At 43.4% G+C, this 25,457-nt stretch overlaps 1 protein-coding gene across 1 annotated transcript; it reads right to left on the bottom strand.

Moving 5' to 3' along the window:
• Positions 1-1,272: 1,272 nt before the first annotated feature.
• Positions 1,273-25,263, bottom strand: KBTBD11 (kelch repeat and BTB domain containing 11). Its single transcript, XM_052697451.1, has 2 exons — positions 24,897-25,263; positions 1,273-9,640 (listed from the first exon to the last, which is right to left on the bottom strand). Exon 2 carries the CDS (start codon positions 9,138-9,140, stop codon positions 7,356-7,358), a length of 1,785 nt encoding a protein of 594 aa, XP_052553411.1. The 5' UTR covers positions 9,141-9,640; positions 24,897-25,263; the 3' UTR covers positions 1,273-7,355.
• Positions 25,264-25,457: the final 194 nt, after the last annotated feature.

Here is a 25,457-nt window from a genome sequence, read left to right as displayed (position 1 = left end):
GGTGCCAGGACAACATGGCCCTGAAACAAGACCAGGGGTTGTTCCTAGGCATGGTCACAGCAAGAATAATTACTAATAATTAGCTGTCTTTGTCTCCACCCACAACATACATCTATCTGTAGGTTGTAAGCTAGTGTTTGATGAGCTTGTTTTTTTGTGTATTTGCTAATTACTGTGTATGCTATGGCACTTCCCAAGTATGCATGCCTCTACTGTTTGCAGTCTAAGAACAAAAGCAATTTGTCTACCAGTAAGACTTCTCTGCCTTCAACTGAATAAAGACAACAATGCATGTCTCTGGATGCTTTCATACAGAAACCTTTGTGATTTTTGAAGCACAAATGCGTGGATGCATGCAAACAAATGCTAAACATCATGTTAAAAATGTGCATCATACTTGGACACAGATGATATGAGGGAATGCTCTGCACCCAAATCAGGGTGACTTTGAAACCCAAATCCTTGTGCCACAGTTGGTGCAGTGTTTCAGAACTAGAAAATTAGCCCCATAATGTGACATAAGTTCTTTGGCCCATTCATATTTCTTACCAGTTTTGATGCTTGAGCTTGTGGGCTAACTAACCTGAGGAATGAGGGGGTAATAATAAAGGGGCAGACTCTTTAGTAGGGTCTCCTGTGATAGGAAAAGGGGAATAGCTTCAAACTAAAAGAGGGGAGACTTAGATTGGATGTAAGGAAAATGTCTCTTACATTAAGGCTGGTGAGGTACTGATACACATTGCCCAAAGAGGTGGCGGACGTCCCATCCCTGGAGACACCCAAGGCCAGGCTGGGCAGGGCCCTAAGCACTCTGATCTCCTGTAAGTGTCCCTGTTCATCACAGAGAAATTGGACTTGATGGCCTTTAAATTTCCAACTCAAATCATTCTATGACAATGATCAGTGAACCTAAAGGGAATATACATTTAACGTGAAACATCACGGGCACTATGTTTCCTGGTATCTAGTTAACAGCTCAGAGAAAAACAAAAAGTGACATAGTTAAAAAAAAATAATGTTGTAATGAAATCAAGTTTTAAAAAAAAATAAGAAAACGTGCAAAAAATACACTTTGAATAAGTGATTGCCTAAATCCATAAGGTGTTTCTTTTTTTCCTAAATAGATCCTTAGTAAGTCAGATCAAAACTCTGGGACTTAATGAAACAACTCTTCTGGCAAGCTCAGACATTTGGTTAAGTCATTCCTGATTTATCCTGGTTTATCCAGCAGCATAATTTGGGTGTTACGAAGAAAACGTAAAAAAGTCAAAATAGATAGAATTTGTACATTGGGTTGGCAAAGGAAAATTACATGCAACATGAATGATACCATGTCAAACTCCACTGAGTTTCACTATGGATCCTGGAGTTTTCAAAAGGGTTCTATGATATCATTTCAGCAAAATAACAGATGAGACAATAAGTAGGAGACAACATCCTAAGCTCAAGTTGTGCTTGATTCTGCTCTTATACTGTTGTAAATTTACTGTTGTAAATCTACTGCTGTCAAAAATCCTATGTCTGACATAGAAAGGAGAGCACACTTGGAAAACCTGCACACAACAGTCACAAGTAAATATTTTAACATTCTTCCAGGAAAAAAAAATAAAAACAACAGAAAATAAAAATCAGTGGAACTGGAGTTTATGCAAATCTGTACTTGAAAAAGGGCTTTCACCACCGAGTATTTCATGTTCCTAATATTCAGGGCATGGTGAAACATTTCTTGAAGATTTTGCCTTTGTGATCATCCATCTAATTTTGCCTTTGTTTTATGATAAGAACATACATGATACTGTTTAATGATCAAATGGATGACAAAGAAAAAACAACAGTCAGAAATCTCTATGGGGAGCATAAGCCTTTTGTATGTATTTATTTCATTACAGCATAAGTTGGAATACATAAAAAGCTTTACAGTGACCTTACCTATATACACTTTGAAAATGAACTGTTAATACATCACATGTAATTCACCTGAATTGTGAACAGTGTCTAAAGCATTTGCATGACTTAACCTGTTTTAAGTGGCAGCATCAACATGGTTACTTTATGGTTTCAGATTTGTCCAAGATTTATCCACCGAAACTTAAAAGCAAAGCACAAAGCTCCTACAAAAAGCAGATTACTGAACACTGTGGTTGTTTGAGATGAATTGCAGGTGCAGAACAACAAGACCAACAACATAATAGATAAAAAAACTCAAGCTACCTAAAAAATACTTGAAAGAAAATTGGTCACATAGTCATCACAGTCTCAATACTAACTCTGGTTTCCTTCTCTGCTACTTGTTTCTACTGAATACGTGCTAGGTATTTTTCTTTCCTAGTTCTCCTTCTTCCTCCTCTCCCCCTTCTTCACTCTCCCATTTTCTCTCGCTGAGTAATTTATGAAGCTTAGAGAGCCTCTAAAATAGCCTTCTGCTTCCTAATTCAGATGGGCTCATTCCAGCACTTCTTACAGCACCATTAATTAAGCCAAAACAAACAAAAAGTGCATTATTACATATTCTGAGTGCACGGTTTTACTGAATTTGGGTGTCAATCTCTGCTTTTAGTAGCTGTAATGTCAATTCAGAATAGTTCCAGTAATCTACTTTATTATGGACTTAATACTAATCTTCATTAAATGATTACAGAGTAAGAGTTGAGCCAGTGAATATAGTTAAATGAAAACATACTTTGCCACAGCAGCACTTGGGATCACACTGTTAATAGCTACACAGAGCCGTCCTTTTCAATCCAATGTGCATCTGATGTGTAGAAAAATGGCAGACAGAAAATCATTAAATGCTTGTTACCACAGCTCCTCCACTGTACTACCATTTCCCTTCCTGTGCCCTCTTAAGTTTCCTAAAAGCAAGGCCACTAAAAAAATAAAAAGCCCGAAGAAAGATAATTCTAAATCCTTTGGATTCATTCAAGGAGAAAGCACTACATGTTATTTCAGACACAAAGCAAATCATCCCCATGCCAATGTTAAGCTTTGTGGTAATGAAGGGCAACCCATCTACAGAGCAGTCAATGGAACGGATACCATAAAGCAAGAAAAGCAACAGGCCACTCATGAATAGTGAACACTGGGATACAGTACTCTGAGAGCCATTCAAACAGCACAGGAGAGTTACAGCTTTCATGTGCATAATTCATTCTTAAAATTTAACCATATACTTGTTTGCAAAGGATTTGTTTTTGTGGACAGAATTTACATCAGCTGCTGCATAATTTTATTCATTAATAGGGTACGATTAGCATCCTTCCCCTGTTGCTTAGCAGTGCCTGTTTTCACAAATAGGATTATTCTTTTGCTAATTATTCCTTTGACTTATTTTCCAAGAATAAACAGAATTTGCACCAAAGGCTTTGCTGTAATTAAATTCTTTTTACAGATCCAGTTAGTGGAAATAGTAAATTTCTGTCTGTTATTAGTATTTGATGAGGTGGTCTGTTTCTTTATTCATGCAGGGATTTCATTTAGATGCAATGAAGGCTCCTGGCATTTCCATGCCATGCATGCCTCTTAAACAAGGCGTTGCCCCTGAGTGGGATCTAAAATACCTCTGCAGTCTCCTGGTACAGTACATGGAGCCCCTCACCCCAGCCTGGAGATCCAAAATTCAGAGCCTATCTGAAAAACCTTTCTCCAGAAAACCTGTCCCATTGTACCAACTCATACTAAACATATAGTGAATTACCCATCCAGAAACTGGAGCCTGTATGTGCTTTTGAAAGTTTTGCATGAGATTCGTTCCTGAAAGAAGCTACAGGATGTGGTATCAGTATTCTTCTACGAATATCCAGATTTCAGAATACACACACGTGATGAGGGAGGTCTGAGTTCCCTCCTTCCTCTGCTCAGGAGAATTCAAGCCTATGTCTTCTGGAAGATGACCTGGAAAACAGGAGTACCCTAGGAAAGAGGACACAGAAAAAATATTTCCTGCATGCCCTGGTAAAGGTGGGAGAGAAGACTGTGAGATTCATGGAGAAAGAAAATGGCTCTCCAGCTTGTCTCAGACCACTCAGTGAGGATGGCGGTTTGAATTCATTTATCTGGATAATTTCTGAGATTTTTAGCCATCTAGTGCATAACACAAAACATTGTATTATACTGTAATGCAAATATTTAGAGAGCAGGGATTAGCTCCAAGTCCTCCAGTCCTCCAGGGATTTGGGTTAAATCATTGCAGGCTAAGAAAGCAAACATCGTTTCCATGTTCCATGCAAATGCAGAAGCCTTCAGGCAATTATATAAATGACTGCTTTAAAAGCTATACATATACAAACAGTGTGAGGGTAGCATGGCACTTTGGTTTGGACCATACAAGCATATTACAACAGTGGCTCCTGGGTATCACATTATCTGGTCTTCCACTCCTGAAGTGTATTTAAATCCTGCTTTTAGTACCCAAGCATTAATTTTTTCAATATAGTAAAGACGCAAGCTGCAGAAAAAAAACAGCTTCCAGCAAATCTGCCTCAGGCTTAGCAGGGAGGAAAGAGAGGCCACAGAATAGGAAACGTGGGCTGAAACACAGCACTGCAGTCAGTCATCAGGCTGTGATTACGCAGAGTGTAGGAAGGAAACAGGCATGATGGACAGCTGCTAATGGAGACCAGACTCTGCTCTCACTGTGTGACAGTGGAGTGGGAAGGCACTTGAAACAATCTCTGCTAATGATGTAAGCTAGCAAAAATACAAACCACAGCACGTTTGGCAAACACATAATGCTGTAAAGATTACTTCCAAATCTATTTATTCATATTATATAGCAACAAGTTCTGGAAGAAAGGATGTGTTTCATTCCTTCCTCAAAGTCTGCGACATATTTTTTGCATCTCAAATCAGGGAGACTTCTCAAAACTTGTTCAGCAGCATTTTCGTGCATTAATAGGAATGAGAATGCTTAATTAATGACCAATTAATAGGAGTGACAAAGCTGGCTCGATTCCCTACTATGCTCTAACATAAAAACTGTACTACTAAATATTTTGAACTACGAAACTGCACGGTACTGTAAGATAGAACTGACACTTGGGCGTTTGTGGTGACTGCTAATTCAAAACCTTGGACTAGCACTTACGTCTTCAGTTTAAATATCCACCTAAGTATTTCACTACACAGCTTTAAATACCTTCTACAGTTAAAAGAGAAAATGATGCTGAAGGCAAATACATCATTTTCTTTCCTGCTCAAGCTACAACACTGTAATTTGAGTCACTATTTCCAAGCATTCTTGTCAAAGAATTAAGATCATCTTTCAGGAAAAAACAAACAAACAAACAAAAAAACAACAGTTTCTTTGTTAATCACTAACAAATACACCATCTGTGGCACTAAATTCCACTGCACTGTCCTGCAGTGAGGCTAAGATAAGCATCAGAGTGCAGCTCCCACCTGGGAGATGCTTTAATGAGCTCACTGGAAATGGGCTCGCATGGCTAAGAACTGTCAGAACCAAACAACTGTTCTCTAAAGATGGCAAATCAGATCAGCTGTATTAAAATGCAGGACAGATAGCGAAGGAGAAAAAAAAAAAATAAAAACAACAGGAAGAAAAAAAAAACGGGGAAGGAAAAGAAAGAAATATCTATAAACTTCACTACCATCTTCTGTGAAGATGGTGTCTCTTAGGACAGAACCTGCTGCCTCCCTTTGGAACTAGCCATAACATAAGAATGCTAATGTTCTGCTAATGGAAACATCTTAATAAAACATAAAAAGATCTGCTGCTCTTTGATGTAAGGTCCCTATTTATTTCTAAAATATGAATCTATACTAGAACTTTGAATATAAACAATTCCCTTCCATAGTCCATGCCACTTCCAGGCTGAATCACTAATAGTAAAAACACTGGTTCTATTTTTCAGAAAAGATTTCAGTGGTTTACAGTAAAGCTAAAACTTTAAAATTTGCCTTGTCTGTCTATTGACTTATTATATATATATAAAGTTTTTAAAATAAATGCAAGTGCCCTTTTCAGTATACTTTGTCTATGTAGACATTTATGCTTTTCCAGTTCCGAGTAAAATGACAAAAAAAGTATGCTCTGCCTTTGCACAGGCAAGAAGGATTTCTCTGGGGTTGTGTCTCGTTAGGACGCTGCTCCATAAACAGCACCGGAGTGGTTCGGAATCCCAATGACAGCATAGGCCATCAGCATGTACTGCAGTTGACAAGGGCTTATTGATTACAGCAATCAATCAAAATAAATAAAGCAGTCTCTCAATCCAAAGATAGGGAAATAACATCATGCTAGTGCACAATAAAATCAACATGTGTAACACATTCCTGTTTACCATGTCCTCCTTTGATGGTCCTGCATTAAGTTGGAAAAGCCTCTTGCCACAGGGTACTGAACATACAAAGAAACATTTAAGCTGTCTGCAGACAGTTTTGAAGAATTTACATTTGGTTTAGATTAATTTTCCTTGACCTGCAGTTAATTAAAGGGTAGTTGAAGTACAAAATATTTCCCACAGCTCTAGTGGTCTACATGGTCATGTAAATCTGCCACAGTCCAAACAGCTAAAGTCCATTTTTGTTATAATTTAAAATCTCTGATAAAAAAGTAATAAAACAGTGTCTTTTTATACAGAAATCTTGCCTTTTTCAAATAAAGAACATATCAACATTTCATATCTGCCATGACACGCCGCATTTTAAACAACTAACTTCCTTTTTTTGTATATTCCAAATATGAACATGCGGCACACATTTGTGTTGCTTAAAGCTTTACGTCTGGTATCTGTTACATCATCATGATTGAAATTCCTGGGACCACACAGTGCCATGTCTTCCTAAAACCATCTATTGCACTGAGATGCTGTGATTGAGATGATCTTCCTATACTTTTCTAGCAGAGGAAACAGTTGATTTGACATAAGAACAAATACAGTTAAGCGATGTTGCCAGCAGTGCTTATCCTCTAGAATCATCCAGGAGAGAAAAGAAAACAGGTGGCAGAAGAGGCTCCAGCCCAGATCACAACTACATGCATACACACAACCAAAACTAATCGGAACATTTTGTTATGACACTGTTGTCAGGAATTTTTAGAACTCCAGGTGCAAAAAAGTGTCAGGAACTGACACAAACATAATCCAGAGATTATCCTTTTATAGCAGCTTCTCCTCTGGTTTGCTCGGCTTTTCACACAAAGCAAGGAAACACAGTAGGAGTTACCCAAGTGACAACCAAGCACTTCCAGACCAAAACCTTGGGAGAGGGAAGGAGGGAGCGCCTTCTCTCTGCAAACATGCTGGAGAGGGTCCCTTCTGTGGGAGTGAATTTGCGTGTTCCCTAAAAGCTGCAACCCAGCCCTCTGACCAGCACGCCAGAGCGAGGCTGGCCACTCACAGCGAGAGTGAACCCTCTTGGTCCCCTGCTTTCTCCAGCTTCTCTGGAAGAGTGAGCACAAAGGGTAAGAGGAGGCCCTTAGCATCAAATGGAGCTTTGAGAAGTTCACCATCAAAGGTACCCTTGAGCCCACCATCTGCTTCCACCTCGCCATCCTGGGCTAAGATGAAGCGGAGAGTGCCAGTCCGGTTGACACAGTAGATGGTGTTACCCAAGGCAGCACAACGGAAGGGCTGGATGGGACCACTGCTGGGCCGCAAGCTGGCACACTGGCTCCAGCGCTTGGCCACTGTGTTGTATCGGAAAACTTCAACACCAGCACCAGTCCCACCACCTGGGCCCTGCTCTCCACCACGGCCGCTGCTCACGTCAAAGCGATAGATGAAGTTCTTGAAGGCCACCATGTCGGCAGAGCGTCGACGGCTGCTGTTGTAAGGACACTCCTGCCACTCATCACGCTTGGGGTCATACTTGAGCAGTCGGTAGAAGAGAGATCCCCCTGAAACATAGATCTCCCCATTGCAAGTGGTGGCCTCATGAGCAACGGCAAAGGCTCCCTTGGGTAGGGGTGCAACGGGGCTCCAGCGATCAGCCCGTGGGTCATACTTCTCCACAGTGAAGAGGCACTCGCCCCCCACAGCATAGAGATAACCATCCAGAGCCAGCAGCTTGAGCTGTGAGCGAGGCTGAGCCAGTGGGCGTACCTGGCTCCATGTGTCAGTGAGGGGGTTGTAGCAGAAGACTTTGTCAGAGAGGCGAGCCCGTGGCTCGCTGCCCGCTGGCCCTGCAGCAATGCCCCCTGCCAGGAAGAGGTAGTTGTGGAGGACACACATGGCGCAGCCCTTGGCATTGGCCTCCTCAGGCAGACGCGTCAGCACCCTCCACTCACGGCTGGCCTCATAGTAGCAATGGATGAGGGAGCCACTCTCCTCCAAAGACATCACAGAAGAGGGGCTCTGGGGGCGGCTGCTCTCACGGCTCTGTGGTCGGCTGCCACCACCAGGCCGCTCGAAAGCATCACTGACTTCAGCCACCAATAGGCAGCGTCGCCCAGCCTCCAGGCGCCGCTGCAGAATAAGGTCCCTCTCTGCCCCACTGAGACGGCCATAGACGCCTGGTTCACGCAGCACCTCCAGATAGTGGTCACTCATGAAGCGGTAGGCGGCCTCCCGCAGCTCTGCCAGTCGTTGCTTCTTGGCCAGGCAGAGGAGCTGGTAGCAGTTGTCAAGGCGCAGCTGGGCGCGCATGGCCTCGGCAGCACAGTGCAAGGCGCAGGGCATCTGGAGGACACGGGCACCGCTCACCACCTCGGCCAGGTTGTCGTGCCGCACCTCGCCCATGCGGGCTGTATAGACATAGTCTATGAGGAGCCTCAGCGCCCCGTAGCTCACCCCCTTCACCCGCAGGATATCTCGCGAGGCACGGGCTCGGAAGTAGTCGCTCTTGGCTGCCAGCACCGACTTGTGTGCCCGGATGCGCTGCCCTGACACCTCAATCACGAGGTCGGGCTCCTCAGCTGGCCGCCCGGCAGGCTGTGCACCAGCTGGTGGCTCTCGTGCACTCGCCTCCTCCTCCTCCGACTCAGAGGCCACACTGTTGAGCTCCCACTGGCTTTCCACCACATGGCTGCCAGTAGAGGATGGTGATGGGGCCCCCTGCTCAGAGGTGGCAGAGCTGAAGCACAGAGAAGAGCTGAAGCTGCAGGGGGAGGACAGGGTGAGTGGTGGGGCTCCAGACCCGGCCCCACTCTCCTCCTCCTCCACTGTGCCGCTGCCCTCCATGGAGCCACACTCCACCACAGCCACACTAGCTGCTCTGGCACTGCACAGCGCTGCTCTGGACAGGTCTTGGTTGTACTGGAATGCCCATCACCTGCTGGGGGACACTGGAGAGCCTTGAGCTTCTGTGGCCTGACCAGTAATGGCTTCTCAGTCAGACACTGCCCATGAAAACCTGAACGTCTTCCCTTTATGAATATCACATCTCAATAGCCTGCAAAGCAGTTCTGTTTTTTCTGTTATCATATGAAAATTTTAAACAGCTTTCATGTGCAGCATCCTTTCACGGAAACTGGTCCCCACACCGTGCTGAGCAACCCGAAAACATGTCCTTTCAAGTCAAACAGTTAGGAGTATTATCACAGCCTGTTCATTTTGTACAGCTACTTCAGGGGAAGACAATGGTTGCAATTTGTTCTGGAAGATTTCCTACAAGCCAACATATCTTCTACACGAACTTCAAGACGGTTTCTTCATATCACTGCTCCTCATATGCATTCCTCCTGAAAAAAGAAAAAAAAAAAAAAAAGAAAAATGGATCAGCTTCAAAATAGATTTAGTCTCAGCTCACTCATAAGTTCAAGACTACTAAGGTTATGTTTCCTTTAAAATAACATCAATAGCACCCTACAGTTACAGTTACCCTACACAATTATGCTAATAGAACTCAACAACTTTTGTTGTTTACAAAACAAACCAAAGAGTTTATTTTCTTACGACAAAAGCAATCTGACATATATATAACAGCAGACACAGCAACAATGCATGAGCAAGATGTAATCAAACTTCATAGGCCTGGTTCAAGATTTAAGACTTCTGCTAACAAAAAAAGCAGAAAAGAGTAAAAATCACAGTAGATCATTAGAACATGACTTTTCTTAATGAAAAAATGTCAGGCTGTAAAGCATGGCTCTGAGTAGGTTAGTCCCTGTCAGCCTAATTACTAATGAGTTCTATCCACAGTTCAGAAAAGTAGTTCTCAGAATTCCACCAAAAAAAAACAAAAACAAAAAAAAGTTTGTCTTGTTTCTTTATGAATTTCCTGGGTTTGCTTTAAGTTTTGATAAACAATACACAAAAATTGTCCAAAAGTACTTGATTTCATGCAACAGGGATCTATAGACCAAGTTCTATTTGAAAGAAGATTAAGTCCTTTCTATGCAAATCATAGCTTGTAATTTCCTTACAGTATAGATTACTTATTTATCCCATTAAACTACTGTTGGATGTGTCCAACTTTTGGAGACTTTTTCATGAAAACATAATTAGTAGATGACATTGTCTGGAAGCCTCTGACACAGACATGAAATCCAGACAGCCACGATTGCACACTAGATCAGTCTTCTACTGATCTACTGTTTGTCTTGTGCATTTGCCCTACAAAAGGCTTTCTATTACATTTGAGAACATTCAATTAGAGGACAAATCAATACTGTGGTTTGATTTCTGGCTTTTTGAGCCTTTCAGACTATTACAAGGCTTAAATAGCATTTGAAAACTAGAGAGATTTCACAACCATTTTCGCATTTAGGTATTTTTAAATCAAACATTTAAGATCATTATACGAAATGTTATGAACTCTGAATAGACTTAGTAGCAAGATCTCCAAGGGCCAGAACCTAACTTGGTAGGTTAGGCTTTACTGACTTGTCTGCTGTAGCATTACGTGGATGAAGAGAAATGAAACGTTCTCCATGTACACTTGATGTGTAAGACTGCTTCATTAATAACTCTAAATTAGGCAGCATCCCTGTTGATGTAATTTTATTTTTCAGTGAGTCTTCACAGTACTGAATTCACTATCCAACCACTTCTTATTTTATTATGCTGTAGGTATTAAGATTAATCAGTTTTCTGATCCAGGCACTCCATAGTGCCAATGATCAGCTTCGACCAAGAATAGCTTCTGTAAGAGACACCTGCAAAATGACAAATGTCAAATGGAGATGATTTGAAAAACATCTAGGATGCCAAGCTGTAATGTACTGTTATTTAAAGAAAATTGCTACCAGTATAATATCAGTGTAATGTAAGTAAGTAATTGAAATATATTGTGTCTGCCTCCTCTTCCAGGGCTGATATTCTACTCGTATCTCAATACAGTTCTTGGAAAGACTGACGTCCTTGTCATGAACATCTGAAGGGTACTAATATGCTTTTCCCCATTGCTGCCAACATCATGATTTTTTGTAGATCTAGATAGCTCACTTCTTTGACTACCTCTCCTACCTTCTCCTCCGGATTTCCATTCTCCTTCTACATGTAGCTTCAACCTCTCAGCCTACTTCTTGATTTTGCAAGTGAAACAATAAAAGATGACTGAAAGAGTACACTACCAAAATCAAAATGGGAGAGACCAAATGAGAAAGGTCAAAAGCAGGAAACTGCCACACCAGGGTTATCTGTGTATGATGAAATGTATTACCTGCATCATATCTCAAAGGAAAATCACCAATTGGAACATTTGAAGTTGTCAAACGGCATCTAGAAAAAGTGATCTTCTCAAAATTCTCAGGCAATGAAAACAAAAGGGGTGAGATCCTCCTCAAGCACAATAATCAGACCTTTTCCGCTATACAGATATCTACCTGGTTAGAAATTTGCCTTGTAACTAAAACATTATTGAGAAAGAGCTGCCACTCACCACAGTCCTACCAAACACCCGCGTTAACATCCTCTTGAGAAATCACGTAGAGGAAGAAGGGTTGATGGTACAGCTTGCTAATAGCAAGCAGAGGAATTCTGTACAAAATTGTCTTCTGTTGTATTTTTATAGTTGACTACCAGGAATATGCAGAAATTCATGCTGAGCATAACGAGGTTTTGAATCAAAGTATCACATGCAGTTTAGGCAACAAAGAACTCTGCAGGGAAGCTGGAGACCTAGAAAAACTAAAAGAGAGTTTGGAGAACTTTGTAACTCACAAACCAAAGACTGCACTAGAAATCTTAGCACCTTTACCTAGCTGCAAACAAAGTATAGGGATTACACAAATATAAAGATGAAAAAACAATTCACAGAAGCTGCAGAACCTTCCCACTACTGAGCAACACAACTGATCCTCAGTTAAAAAAAGGTCACAAATATACTGTAAAACAGGAAGAAGCTGGAAGGGGTTAATGGAAATACAATACTGAATTCCTGGTTTGGTGTTTTTTTCTCTCTCTCTTTTTTTTTTTTTTTTAACTTATCTACAATGATCAAAAAGTTATACTGCTCTTTTGCTGACAGAGCATTCAAAACTTACAGTCATGGAAGATAACTGATAACCTTGCTGATTCTAAAAGATCGGAGTTCCTGATGATGCAGTTTGGCTTAAAACCAACATGGCTTTTAATACTTTTACTCAAAACTGGCAAGCAGGGTAAGTACTGGAAAAGGATGCAAGCTGTCTAGAGTACATAAAATCCACAGACTGATGTCACCTTTTATACTGGGGTCTTTTAAGTCAGAAGTTAAATTACATGGACTGAAACTGTTCTCATTATCATGGGCTTGGCCTAGAGATGATGTAATGTTAATGGTCAGAGGAACTGCCAACAAACACGAACTGTGTTTACAGACTTGGCAGTGACATGCTTGCAATGTCCTGGATGCATGCCCCCAACCTCAGATGCTAAGAGTCTTTGCTCAAGTTAACAGAACAGATAAGAAGGCACAGTTTTTTCCTGACAGAGGAAAAGTAATGAAGAGCTGCAGGTAAAGTTTCCTGGCACAGCATTCGTCTGGCAGCTCTTCTGATAAAATCAAATTAAATGCCTGTTTTGCCTTGTTCTCTCTCTATTTATTTCTCTTTTTTTGACCAGTGCCAATAACCTCTGACATAAACCCTGTCCTCTAGGAAGACCCACATTCTCTGGGGACTATGTGCATGTGGGAGGAATTGGGTTATTGCTCGCTGGTTCACAAATGGAAACTACTCTGACTCAGTCCCAGGGTAAATTAAAGTAGAGCTTTCCCTATCATAAACAACTCTAATTTACATTAACAGGCTATCCTCCCTGAGAGACCACAGACCAGTTCAGATCTCACAGAATGCCATTCTGCTCCACCTTAGTCCAGGAAATGCTTTTGTAAAAACTTGTTCTGCCAAATCTTACCCCAGTGGAGAATTCCCTCAGGATAGAGGAGTCATCTGATTGAGACGATTAAGGAGTCCAAAGAGGCACAATAATCAAAAGAGAGAAAACATCTCTTGTGTTTATTTTAAAAACGGAAAGAAGGCTGTTAAAGGTAGAACTGGCCAGTACTGTAGTGCAGACTGAGAACAACCAGCTCAGCCTGGGAGAAGGCAAAATCTTCTGGAGTTGAGTGTGAAGAGGTTTTCTCCTTTATAAAAACAGTCTGTTATACTCCGGCTCACTGAGCAGGTCTGTGAAATCTCAGAAAAATAAAAGGTTTTTCCTAACTGGAGAAAACATCTGGAAAGTAGAGTTGCCACTTCTCTGAAAGTGGCTGTTTGTGGCACCTGAAATCTTGCATCCTATCGCAGATTTAAACTCTAGACCTCAACCACTTGCTTAATTTCCAACTAGTTAAGAAAATAAAAGTCTTTCAAAGGCTCACCAAGAAAACTGCAGAATATGTTTGGTTTTTTTTTTTTCCCCATGTTTAAAATTTGGAGTACTCAAAATGGAGCAACATATTCCCAGTGTCTTAACCTGCCTACTGAATGTGTGCCTTCAATGTATGCACACTCAAGTTGCATATGCATCCTCCTTGTAACCTCTCAGGGTGCTTTAATTTTCTCCCAGTATGCACTGGAGGTATGCATCTTTTTATCTCTTAACTGCAACATTTTCATACAACCAAGATGAAAAACAAACATCTAAGAAATGCAGCTTACGACTACGGACCACACAGGGAACATGTGGGTAGCAGTTCCTCATCAGGAACTCAGAGGATAAAAAAGGGTATGAGTGCATCCGGCAGCATTAGGGGAGAGGAAATCAGTCATAATAAAAATGTTATCAAAATCTTGATGAAACAGATACTCTAGCTGGCTAGTCAAACTAAAAATACACAAGTTTTGAGGAGTCATCATGACCACAGAACGGCTTTCTTAACAGCGATGTCTGTGGAGAGCAACATTCTCTAGTTCCAGTTTAGACTCTTCAGAAGTAGTTAAGGAGCAGTGGTGTCTCTCTGGAGTTCTCACACCAAAAAGGAAATAACACTCCCACAAAATCCAAAGCTAGGAAAGGTTAAGTGCAAGTCATCTCTAAGCGCAAGTCATCATCTGATAGAAGAAAAAAAGTCTAACAAAAAAAGAAGGTCAGAAGCAGGGCTTTGCAGAGTTACAATGCCTCTGGGGAAAGCTCTAGGGCTGGTGCCTTTGTCACTAATGGACTACAGAGGTAATGGTATGGCAACAGAGAATCCCCTCTAGTTCTAGAAATAGCCTTGTAATTACTGTTGAGATACAAAGTGAGAGCCTGTGGTCATGTCTATGACAAACTAAAGTTTGGTTACCTTCGTAACTGATACTGATACAATTGTATACCCAACCGGATTGGGAGGGAGGCTAACACCACACCATTAAATAAAAAGCTGTACACAACCCACCAGTGCAGTGCTACAGCTAAAAAGACAAATGCAGTCCATGAACTAGGTACACTGGGAAACAAGGAGCAACAGAAGGGAGAAAGATATCTCTGCATCTACAGCATCAGTCAGTTTACAGTGAAGATGGATAGATTGGATGGATGGATGGATGGATGGATGGATGGATGGATGGATGGATGGATGGATATTCCAGGACCTACACTTTGGAAGGAGTATAGATATTATAAACAGTACTGAATAACTTACGAACCATAGAAAACCCTTCAGAGAGAGACAGTGCAACACTCTGCAGCCAGACACTTGGTTACTTCAACTCCTCACTGAGTGTGCTTTCCTTTGGCACCTCGCAGCTACACATCCATGTCTCGGAGAGCAGGAAGCTCATGCCAGCAGCTGGGAGAACAGGTAGTGCAAGCTGAGAAATGAAGTGCACACACTACTTCAGGGCTTGGGGCTTGGTATGTTTGTTTTGTGACTCAATGACTGTGCACAAGTATGGATGCATGAAAAGTCTGCATATGGATGGTGCTCGTGGAGAAAAGCCTAAACAAACCAATGGATGGAAGCCTAAACAAAACATTTCTAGCACTAAGGAAAATTTAAAAAAAGGACTGCCAAAGCATATTGTGAATGCTAAAGGTTTGCATGAATCAATGGGGAGAATGAAGAACAGGCTCATGGAAGGGAAGGTATTAACTGAAGAGATTAGTGAATACACATGCTAAACATTAAAACTGTAACGAGTTTAAGAATATGCTGAGCCAAAAAGTGATCAGAGTATTCAAAGATAAATTACTTTTATGTGAGGAAATACATATTTTTACCTTGTTGCACATTTCTTTTAATACTAGATTGTAGTACATGTGGGAGGCTGGATGCTGGACATTTGATATGATACAGGAAGGCCCTCATTTCAAGGCCAAATGCTGGGTCCTGCACTTTGGCCACAACAGCCCCAGCCAACGCTACAGGCTTGGGGCAGAGTAGATGGAAAACTGCGTAGAGGAAATGGACCTGGGGGTATTGATTGATGCTGGGCTGAACATGAGCCAGCAGTGTGCCCACGTGGCCAAGAAGGCCAGTAGCATCCTGACTTGCATCAGAAACAGTGTTGCCAGCAGGAACAGGGCAGTGATTGTCCCCCTGTACTCAGCTCTGGTAAGGCTGCACTTTGAGTACTGTGCCCAGTTTTGGGCCCCTCACTGCAAGAAAGACATTGAGGCCCTGGAGTGGGTTCAAAGAAGGGCAACAAAGCTGGTGAGGGGTCTGGAGCACAGGGCTTATGAGGAGCAGCTGAGGGAGCTGGGATTCAGCGTGGAGGAGGCTCAGGGCAGACTTTATTGCTCTCTGTAACTACCTGAAGGAAGGCTGTAATGAACTGGGAGTTGGCTTCTTCTCTTGTGTAACTGGTGATAGGACTAGGGGGAAAGGCTTCAAGCTGCACCAGGGGAGATTTAGGCTGGAAGTCAAGAAATACTACTTCTCTGAAGGAGTGGTCAGGCACTGGAATGGGCTGCCCAAGGAGGTGGTGGAGTCATTGAGCCTGGAGGTGTTCAAGGAACATTTGGATTTTGTGTTGAGGGACATGATTTAGTGAGAACTATTGGTGATGGGTGGATGGTTGGATGGGTGGATGATCTGGAAGGTCTTTTACAACCTTGCTGTTTCTGTGATTCTGTGATTCATTCCAGTGCTATCAATCTCTGAAACAAAAAATGAGAACTGCTATGTTCTTTCTAGAACTCTAAGAGTTCTACAAACAAAAGCCTCACTGGAAAGTACTTTGGGGCACAGGAAGGATTAAGTTTGACAGGACCTTGAGAAAGACCACACAATATGTGCAGGACAACCAAAGGATCAGACCCAGACAGCACAGGTTCATAAAAGGCAGGTCCCGCTTGACCAACCTTCTATGATTGAGAGACCCTCCTGATAGATGAGGGAAAGGCTGTTGACAAAGCCTACCTAGACTTCAGCAAAGCCTTTGACATGTCTCCCACCGTATTGTCCTGTAGAAAGTGTTCTTGGACAGGTAAACTCTCCACTGAGTAAAGTACTAGTTGAATGGCAAGGCTCAGAGAGTGGTGGTAAATGGAGTTAAATCCAGATGGCAGCCAGTCACAAGTGATGCTCCTCAGGGGTTGGCTTTTGGGGCCTGTCCTGTTCAGTATCCTTACTGATGACCTGGATGAGGGGATTGAGGGCACCTTCGGCAAATCTGCAGATGACACCAAGCTGGGAGGAAATGTGGATCTGTCTAAGAGTAGGAAGGCTCCTCAGAGGGATCCAAACAGACTGAATTGATGGGCTGAGGCCAACGGGATGAAGTTCAACAATGCCAAGTGCCAGATCCTGCACTTTGATCACAACAACACTACAGGCAACACTATAGGCTTGGGGTAGAGTGGATGGAAAACTGTGTGGAAGAAAGAATTTGGGTCTGTTGGTTGATGCTCAGCTGAATACGAATCAGCAGCATGCCTAGGTGGCCAAGAAGATCAGTGGCATCCTGGCTTGTATAAAAAATGGTGTTGTCAGCAGGAGCAGGGAGGTGACAGCTCCTCTATACTCAGTTCTGGTGAGACTGTACTTTGAGTACTGTGTTCGGTTTTGGGCTCATCATTACAAGAAAGACATTGAAGCCCTTGAGCATGTCCAGAGAAGGGCAATGAAGCTGTGAAGGGTCTAGAGTACAAGTTTTATGAGGAGCAGCTGAGGGAACTGTTCCCTCAGGATTGTTCCATGTGGAGGAGGCTCGGGCAGACCTTATCACTCCGTACAACTACCTGAATGGAGGCTGTGGCAAGGTGGGGGATGGCCTCTTCTCCTGCATAACCAGTGATAGGAATAGAGGAAGTGTCCTCAAGTTGTGCCAGTGGAGGTACAGGTTGGACATTAGGAACAAATTCTTCTCCACAAGAGTGATAGGGCACTAGAATGGACTGCCCAGGGAGGTGGTGAAGTCACCATCCCCGGAGGTGTTCAAGATATGTTAATATGTTGTACTAAGGGGCACAGTTTAGTGTGGAAATATTGGTGGAAGGTGGATGATTGGACTAGATGATCTTGGAAGTCTTCTCCAACCTTGGTGATTCTGTTACCAGATTAACTGATCTAGTGATCCTTTCCAACTTTAACTTCTGGAAATTGCCATGCACCAGGTGTAAAGACATTGAGCAAGGCATCAGCTTGCGATGACTAAAAGCCTAGCTGCTGTATTAGTGTGGTTAATGTTGATTGCAGAAATGTTTTTGAGATTAAACGGTGCTGTCAACAAATAAATAATTAAAACACATTCAAAGTCTCTGGAAACACTTTGGTAATGATGATCCTAACCAAAGAGGGAGAGAATATGCATCAGAAGGCCAAGTCAAGCAAACCAGCAGATTTTTACAAACAGATTTCAGGAAATATGAGAAGATTCAGGTTTTGTTGTGTGTTACAGTTTGATGTCAATGAATGCACTGAATTTTTATTTTTATTTACACTTGCTATGAAACACACAGAAGACGGGCCAATAAATTTGGATGAAATGAAATTCCTTGCTTAAGATAAAAATGGGTTTTGCTTTTAGTATCATTACAGAAAGGAACACGCATTACAGAGCTGAAAGCACCAGCCATCTACCAAAGTCTATCACCACTGTGCTTGAGAAAAAACTTTAGAAGTAATTATATACTTCAAAGGACAGCCAACAATATCCCATTCTTCTCAGGCTTATACCTAGGAAAAGAAAGTAAAAGGAAAACTTCAAGAGAATGTTATAATAAAATCACTTCTTCCAGACAAAGTCTAAGTCAGGTACTTAAGGGAAAAAATTTCCTCTTTAGACTGAACAGGCTCATTGATTTCTTGGCCAATTAGGTGAGTGATACTTAGAAATGCAGAGATCCTTCAGATACGCAGTGAATGACATCCTTCTCATTTTCTGACATGTAAGTTTCCTTGCTATTTCCACCAATACTTTTTCCAACTGAAGGTTTAGAACCACCCCAGCCACAGCTAAAGGTCACAGTACATCTAGTTAGATTCATAAAATAACTTTAGATTTCTGTAGATGTTATCACAACACAGCCTGTGGACTGGATTCAAAGATGCAGAGAGGCGCCATTGCTCTGAAGCATGGCAAAGGCTGACTTTGAGGGCAGTTCTATGCAACAGATGGCAGTACAACAGAGATAAACCTAAGAGCCAGATCAGACAGGAAAATATAGTCCAACATGACAATCCATTCTCCCTAATCAGAAAGGAAGCAAAGATTTAGCTTGCACCGACTTCCGTTTGCCATTGAAGTGCTATTGGTATAGTACATTGCTGGACCTATTACAGTGAATTATTAGGTGACTCATGAGTCTGACATTTTTTATTATTCCATGGAAACCAGGCCAAGGTAGAGGGGGATGGTGCAGGCCTGGGGCCATATTCCTACACAGAACTGATTTGTGGGTGGGATGCACCTCCCAGTTCTCCTACAGGAAAAGAGACAAATGGATTTAGTGTCTGAGATGTATGGTACTGCTGATCCATCCACATCCAGCTCCTGCAAAGGAATCTGCAGCATACAGATACATAGCATGTAGGTATAGATGTATGCCAATACAATGGGATCCTTAAGTAGCAGCACATGAGAGCTACAGAGGACTAGCCAGTGGAGAAATACTGAAGATTACAATGCTGAAACGCTTAACACAAGCAACTAAGAAGTGTTAATTCTTGGTTTGGGTGTCTTAGGCCAGAATTGTGTCCAAAATTTTAAAAGATACCAATAATGACACTGCTTCTCCTTCCTTTAACTGACAAGCTTAAAAAAAACCCTCAAATGAGCAACCAAATCATCAAGCTATGTACTACGAGAGGAAAGTTACTCTCCTTCATACTACAGCTTTTCAGAGAAACAATCAAAATGTTATGGAAAGAGAGAAAAAAAGAATATAGAGTTGTGCTCCCTGATGAAAGGGAACTTCCCATTTTTCTTCCCATCATATTCTGTGGGGCAGGGCTCAGCTGAGCTGTCTGGGGACACAGTCTGTCCCAGCTTGTGTCATGTTTTTAAAGTACTTTTGCTGATGTCAAAGCAGAAATATATGTTGGAGTCAAGGTACTTCTCGTGGCTAGACTCCCCTGCCAGAAATACCCACACAGAATCAGCAATGACTCCACCAAGCAGTGGGGATATGTCTGCAGCAACAATGAAACTGAGGGCTCAACAAAATACGAGTCTATGCCATGTCATCACTGGAACTAAACAAGGGAAGAAGAGAAAATTGAGTGAGATGCATGCCGTTTGCATTACTCGAAGGGAACAGTTTCTGGCCAGTTTGAAACAGAAATACAATGGGTTCCTATTAAAACACTTTTGTTTCCACAGCCTGACACTTCCTGCCTTTGGTGCATGACATTCTTTTTTTACCATATTATGAACTTTATAAGCTGAACTGAGTGTTGAGGCAAAGGTTTTCTGGCTGCACTGATTTCTCAACTTTGACATTTACAATGTAGTGTAATTCACTATTTCTTGCAATAAATAGATTTATTATTTTTTTTTTATTTAACATAGCAGATTCGTTAACAGTTAATAAGCCTGAATTTAAAGCACAGAAAACACTGTCTGGTTATCTAATTTATTCCTCCAAGCACAAGCCAAAGAATTTTATTCCTGTACCAAGCCAACAACTTCTGGTTGAATTAGGTCAAAGCAATCTTCTGTTCAAACAATCTGTCCCTCAGCCATAGAACTTCTCTGTTTCAGCTAATGACCTTGCTGGTAAATCAGGTGTTGAGTGGATCATTGTGGATACCTTTAAGGAATACACATGCTGTGCTTTACTTTGGGGTTCACTTTTTTGTCTTCTGCAGTCTCGTACATGTTGACATGCCTATTTTCACCAAAAGATTTGTGCTCCTTCTGAACAGACATATCGACTGGCAGCATAATCATGAAGGATGATGATGATCACAGCTATCTTGGGACTGTCACATCTGCTCTCTGTCTTTCTTACACAGAGAAGAAGGCTGCAACATGGCTGCCTACCCTACCATTCCTTTGCGTACAATATTGTAAAGCCCTGTTAATATATATGGTTAAATCTGCATCAGATACAGCAGCTGTGGTGCTGCTCTTGCATTTGTTAAGCAGCAACCCGGGCAGAACTGAAGATGGCCAGACCTGTAGTAAGAACCGATGCCATTAAATCAGAACATGAGGCAGACAGGTGCTTGGTTTCACAGTTAGGATTCTGAAGCACAATCCAGAAATCTCAATTTGTGATTCTTGACCATTCTGAGATTTTGATCATTTGCTTCCATATGTGAAGTTTTGTTGCCTCTGACTAGAGAGATTTAGATACCTATCAGTGGCATCTTCTCAAAGCAGATGGCAAGGTTTTCAGACACTGTTCTCTGCAAAGTTGCCTCTTTTGGGGGATACAACAGAAGTATTTATTACCTTGTGAAGCTGTAGAATGTCTTGGCAAGGATTCTGTCCAGACACGGGGCTAAGATACCAACAGTCTGACAGACATTTGCAACTGTGCTGCCCATTACAAAGACCTTCTGATTACACCTCACAAAAGTAGAACACCAGAGTGGTACAGACCTCATCCTGGCAAACCAAATGCACCTGTGAAAGTCACTGCCTGAACAGACGCGAGCAGTCTGTGCCTTCCTTTTCCAGCACCACATTGCAACCATCCTGCAATATGCAGCAAATTCCAAAGTTCACAAAGCAGTACACTCCAACAATGTTTACTCTAAAGCTTTGCTGTGAAAATCGAAGTCCTTTGAGACCCTAATGTCAGTTGTCATTAAACAAAAAACATGTTGGCTCTGCGCTGACCACTTTATCTCAGTTTCACTGTGCTTTTTGATAAGGGCAGAATCTCACAACACATTAAATCCCACCCCTGTTGTAGCCAAGGGAAAATTCCTATTAACTTCAAGAGCATCAGGATTTCCCACACTGTATATACAAATGTGTACAGTAGCTTGTATTGAACTGAAGAACTGAAGGAGTGCAGTGAAGAAGAGATGAAAGAAAACTACAGGCTAAGAGGAAAGCTCTCCCATGATGAGATTTGTCTTTGACTGAGTGAATCAGAGCATTTATTGTTAGCATGCCATTCCCATAGCAAAGGGTTGGTGTTAGGTTCTTAGCGCCCAACACTAAAAAATAGGTCGCAGAAAGCAGAATTTATCTCCAGCTCTCAGGGCCTGTTCTTCCCATTTACTTACAAGAGAAAAGAAGAATTGTTTCCAAGGGGGAGAAAAAAAAACACCCAAAAAAAAGAAAAGCACAATACTGCCAATCTCTGACAGGTTGATAGTCCAAAATGAGACAAAAGCCTGGGAGCCTTCCAACAGCAGGGACCCATTCGGGAGGTTCACTCTGCTCCCAAAATATTCCTGGGGGAGTCAGTGTCCAGAGAAACAACAAACAGCTTTTGTTGTTGCATGTATGCACTCTGTGCATGTGTATGCACAAAATAATTTCGGGACTATTAATTAATGCCAACCTGGTTGTGATAGAACACAGCATGGAAGCTGCTTGTCCAACTCATGTGGATCTGTATGGAGAGGTCACAGTTTCTGGCGTGCTTCCATGTGGATTTACAAAGGCTGTCAGCCAGGGTGTGTGAGCCAGAGGCATAGCAGTGGCTGCTCATGAAACTGCACCTGAAAAGCATTTCTGTGATACGTCTTTCTTTTCCTTCCGATGCTCTGTGCACAATCTGAGAAACCACTGGATTTTACTTTCAGCTTGTTTTGCATAAAATAAACTGACTGAACTGATTGTGAATTCCTGTCCATTGATGTGGCATAAGGATGGAAACGTGCACTGCAGAACAAAGGATGCAGCCAACACTTTTTTGTATTAACACACAGTTGTATTAACAAGTAGATTACCGACAAAATTTTTCAAAGCCAAAACAGCCAGTCAGCAACCAAGAAGGACAGAGAAAGACTACAGGATTGCCACCACCATCTAATTAAGAAAACACAGTGTTTATGGTCCCAGCCTTGCAGATTTAAATGCTAGACACAGGATCAGCCCCAATCATAATAATAAAGCAAAAATCTATGCCAGTAAACTGCTGAGGTCACTGCAGGAGGAGGGTGAAATCTCCATCCATTCACTATGTTGCCACATGCTCTGTAGCTGGCACAAGACAGAATCTCTTGGTCCAGGCTGGGGAAGGAACAAGGTCTTCTTTCATTTTATGATGTCTCAGCCATAGATCAGGTTAAGCTGGTTGTCAAACTCTGAACTGCTGTAAAGTAATTCTTCTTCAATAAAAATAATTCTTCAAATAAAAATAAATAAATCACACCTGTTCTCCAACAAAACAACACTCAGAACAAAAGCAAAACAGAAACAATGGCAGATGACCATTCCAGCGTAAAGCAAAGCAGCACCATGTCCCAAGAAGGCCAATGAGATCAAACACAATAAAAACATCTAAAATGAGTGCTTCTAAGCACCTAAGCACCTGAAGTAGTAAGAAATAACTTTTCAGCTTCTGTTCTTGGGAAAGAAATAGCTTCCTAACTGCAGTGCTGCAAAACTTTACTAAGTGTCAACATGAAAATCCCTGAAAAGTCCACACAGGATCTCATAGGATCAAAACGAGCACCACCACCACCAAGTTTAATTCTGCTCTAAAAGAAACTGCAGTGCTTTCTTTCAAGTTTTATTACAGCCACCTTTTGCAGCCAGCTGCCCTTAACATCCTCTTGCAACAGGATACTGCAGGATGCTGAGCCCCCATTAGGCAAGATCTGGATCCAGTCATGTAACCACAGCCGTCTCTAAGGTAACCCGGGCTAGCCCTAAATACTATAATCCTGCTTTACTATAGTAAAGCTAGTTAATGGCTTTCATTGAATGTGCTTGCCAAACAACAGCAATCTAATATTGATTGATGTTTCAAACAATCATTCTGCCCGCCTATTTGGACTATTTGCTACACACACAAAAAAGTGATGCAAGTGAAGAAGGAAGGAAGCTATTAAGGATTTCAGACTTTCTAATAATTGTCAAAGGCACAGAGCTGCAAATCCCAGCTCCAAGTGTGATCCTGAGTTCAGTACCACTGCTGCCAGGAACAGGACCCTGAGGAGTGGTTGGGGCAGCAAGGGGCTGGGCTTTAGCACTTCCATGGGTCCTGACCAGACAAAGCCATCAGTGCTGGATGGCTGGAGGACCTGCCAGCATGCAGCAGACGTCCTAATTACAGAGAGAATATATAGCGTGGGATGGGCACTGGGAATACAGCGTGGGCAGGGAAGGTGGCAGGCCAGAGCTGTAAAAACCAGGGAGTACTGCAACACAGTACTTTTGTATAAGCATTTAATTCACTTCTGGGAGACAGGCGGTTAAATACGTAAACAAATGGAGGCCATTCGTTAGTGTCCCAAATCATATTAAAAGGATCGCTCTATTTTACTGCTATTCTATTCTTTATTGCTTTTCTATTTTTTTATTGCCCTACATTTTCCATCTTTCTGTTCTAGTTTTTATATTCTTCGTTTAATTACTGTGCCAAAAGATTCTGAACGGTATTTGTAGAGAGCTTTTCCCCTTGCTGAGCTGGAGAAGTTGGCCGTAGAACCTAACACCGACTGTCATTTTCCGCACTACGTGTAAGCTGGGGTCGGGGAGCTGCTTTTGCAGCGCTGAAGGCGCAGACCTACAACCATCCTGTTGGCAGACCGACGCTATTCGGCGGAACTCACTTGTCACTGCCGGAGCCTGCCCTGCCGCGGAGCCGTGTGCACGCACACACCGAGTGCCGCACACGAGCTCTCAGCGAGCCGAGGGATCACGCCGTAAAGCACTTACGGCGGGAAGCAGCCGCCGTGCCGCCGGTACGCATCCCGCACACGGCTGCAGGGCGCACCGCCAGCAGGTCAGAGCGAGTCAACACGGAGAGAAACGCGCAGCGCTGTGACAGGCGGGGGGAGACGCTCGTAGGGCCGGGCAGCGAGGCGCATTAATGGGGACGGATGGCAAAGCTCAGCGCGATTAAACCCCGCGGTGCGCCAGATGCCAGCTACGAACGCGGTTACCGCGGGGCCGCAGCCTCATCCGCGGCTCCTCGGGGCGGCAACCCGCGTACTGCCCGGCCCCCTCCCCGCACCCGGGGACACCGAACGGCCCGGTCGCCGCCGTCGCCACCGCGCACCGCCTCGCTTACCTTCGGGCAGCGCGGCTCCGACAAGGCAGCCCGCGGGCAGCCCCGGCCCGGGCGCGATGCCCGTCGCCCGCCCACCCGCGGGCCCGGCGTTGCAGAGCAGCTCCGCGGAACGCCGGCGACAGGGGGGGGAGAGCGGTGGGAGGAGGGAGAGGGAGGGGAGGAAGGGGGAGATGGATACAGAGAGAGAGGCGGAGGGGCGCTGCCGGGCGCTGCAAATGGCTGAACGCGGGAGCCCGCGCCGCGCAGAAGCTGCGCTCGGCCCCTTTGTTTCCCGGCACAGCGGCGCGCACACACGCACGGAGCGGGAGGAAGCGGCTCTCCCGGCGCCGACCTGTTGCGCGTGGCGGGCAGCGCTGGGACCAGCCGCTGCCGGCCGAGGAGCGCGCCGCCCGAGGGGCGGGGAGGCGGGGACGGCCCCACCTGGCCGTGCTGAGGGGAGCTCCCCGGCGGAGGCGCCCCCGGGAGGGGACGGGGCCGGAGAGCGGCTTGCCGTGCCCTAACGCCGCTCCCGATGCGGGGCAGGGCCCCGTCCGCCAGCCGCCTCGGGAGCCCTCCTGTCGG

The sequence above is a fragment of the Tympanuchus pallidicinctus genome, unplaced genomic scaffold, assembly GCF_026119805.1.
Source record: "Tympanuchus pallidicinctus isolate F22 unplaced genomic scaffold, pur_lepc_1.0 scaffold1, whole genome shotgun sequence".
NCBI classification, from domain to species: Eukaryota; Metazoa; Chordata; class Aves; order Galliformes; family Phasianidae; genus Tympanuchus; species Tympanuchus pallidicinctus.
The sequence above is the reverse complement of the archived record's forward strand: the minus strand, read 5'-3'. Positions and strand labels throughout refer to the sequence as shown.

Bases quoted from the DNA above. Each gene is read 5' to 3' on its own strand.
- KBTBD11 (XM_052697451.1), bottom strand. From the start codon at position 9,140: ATGGAGGGCAGCGGCACAGTGGAGGAGGAGGAGAGTGGGGCCGGGTCT.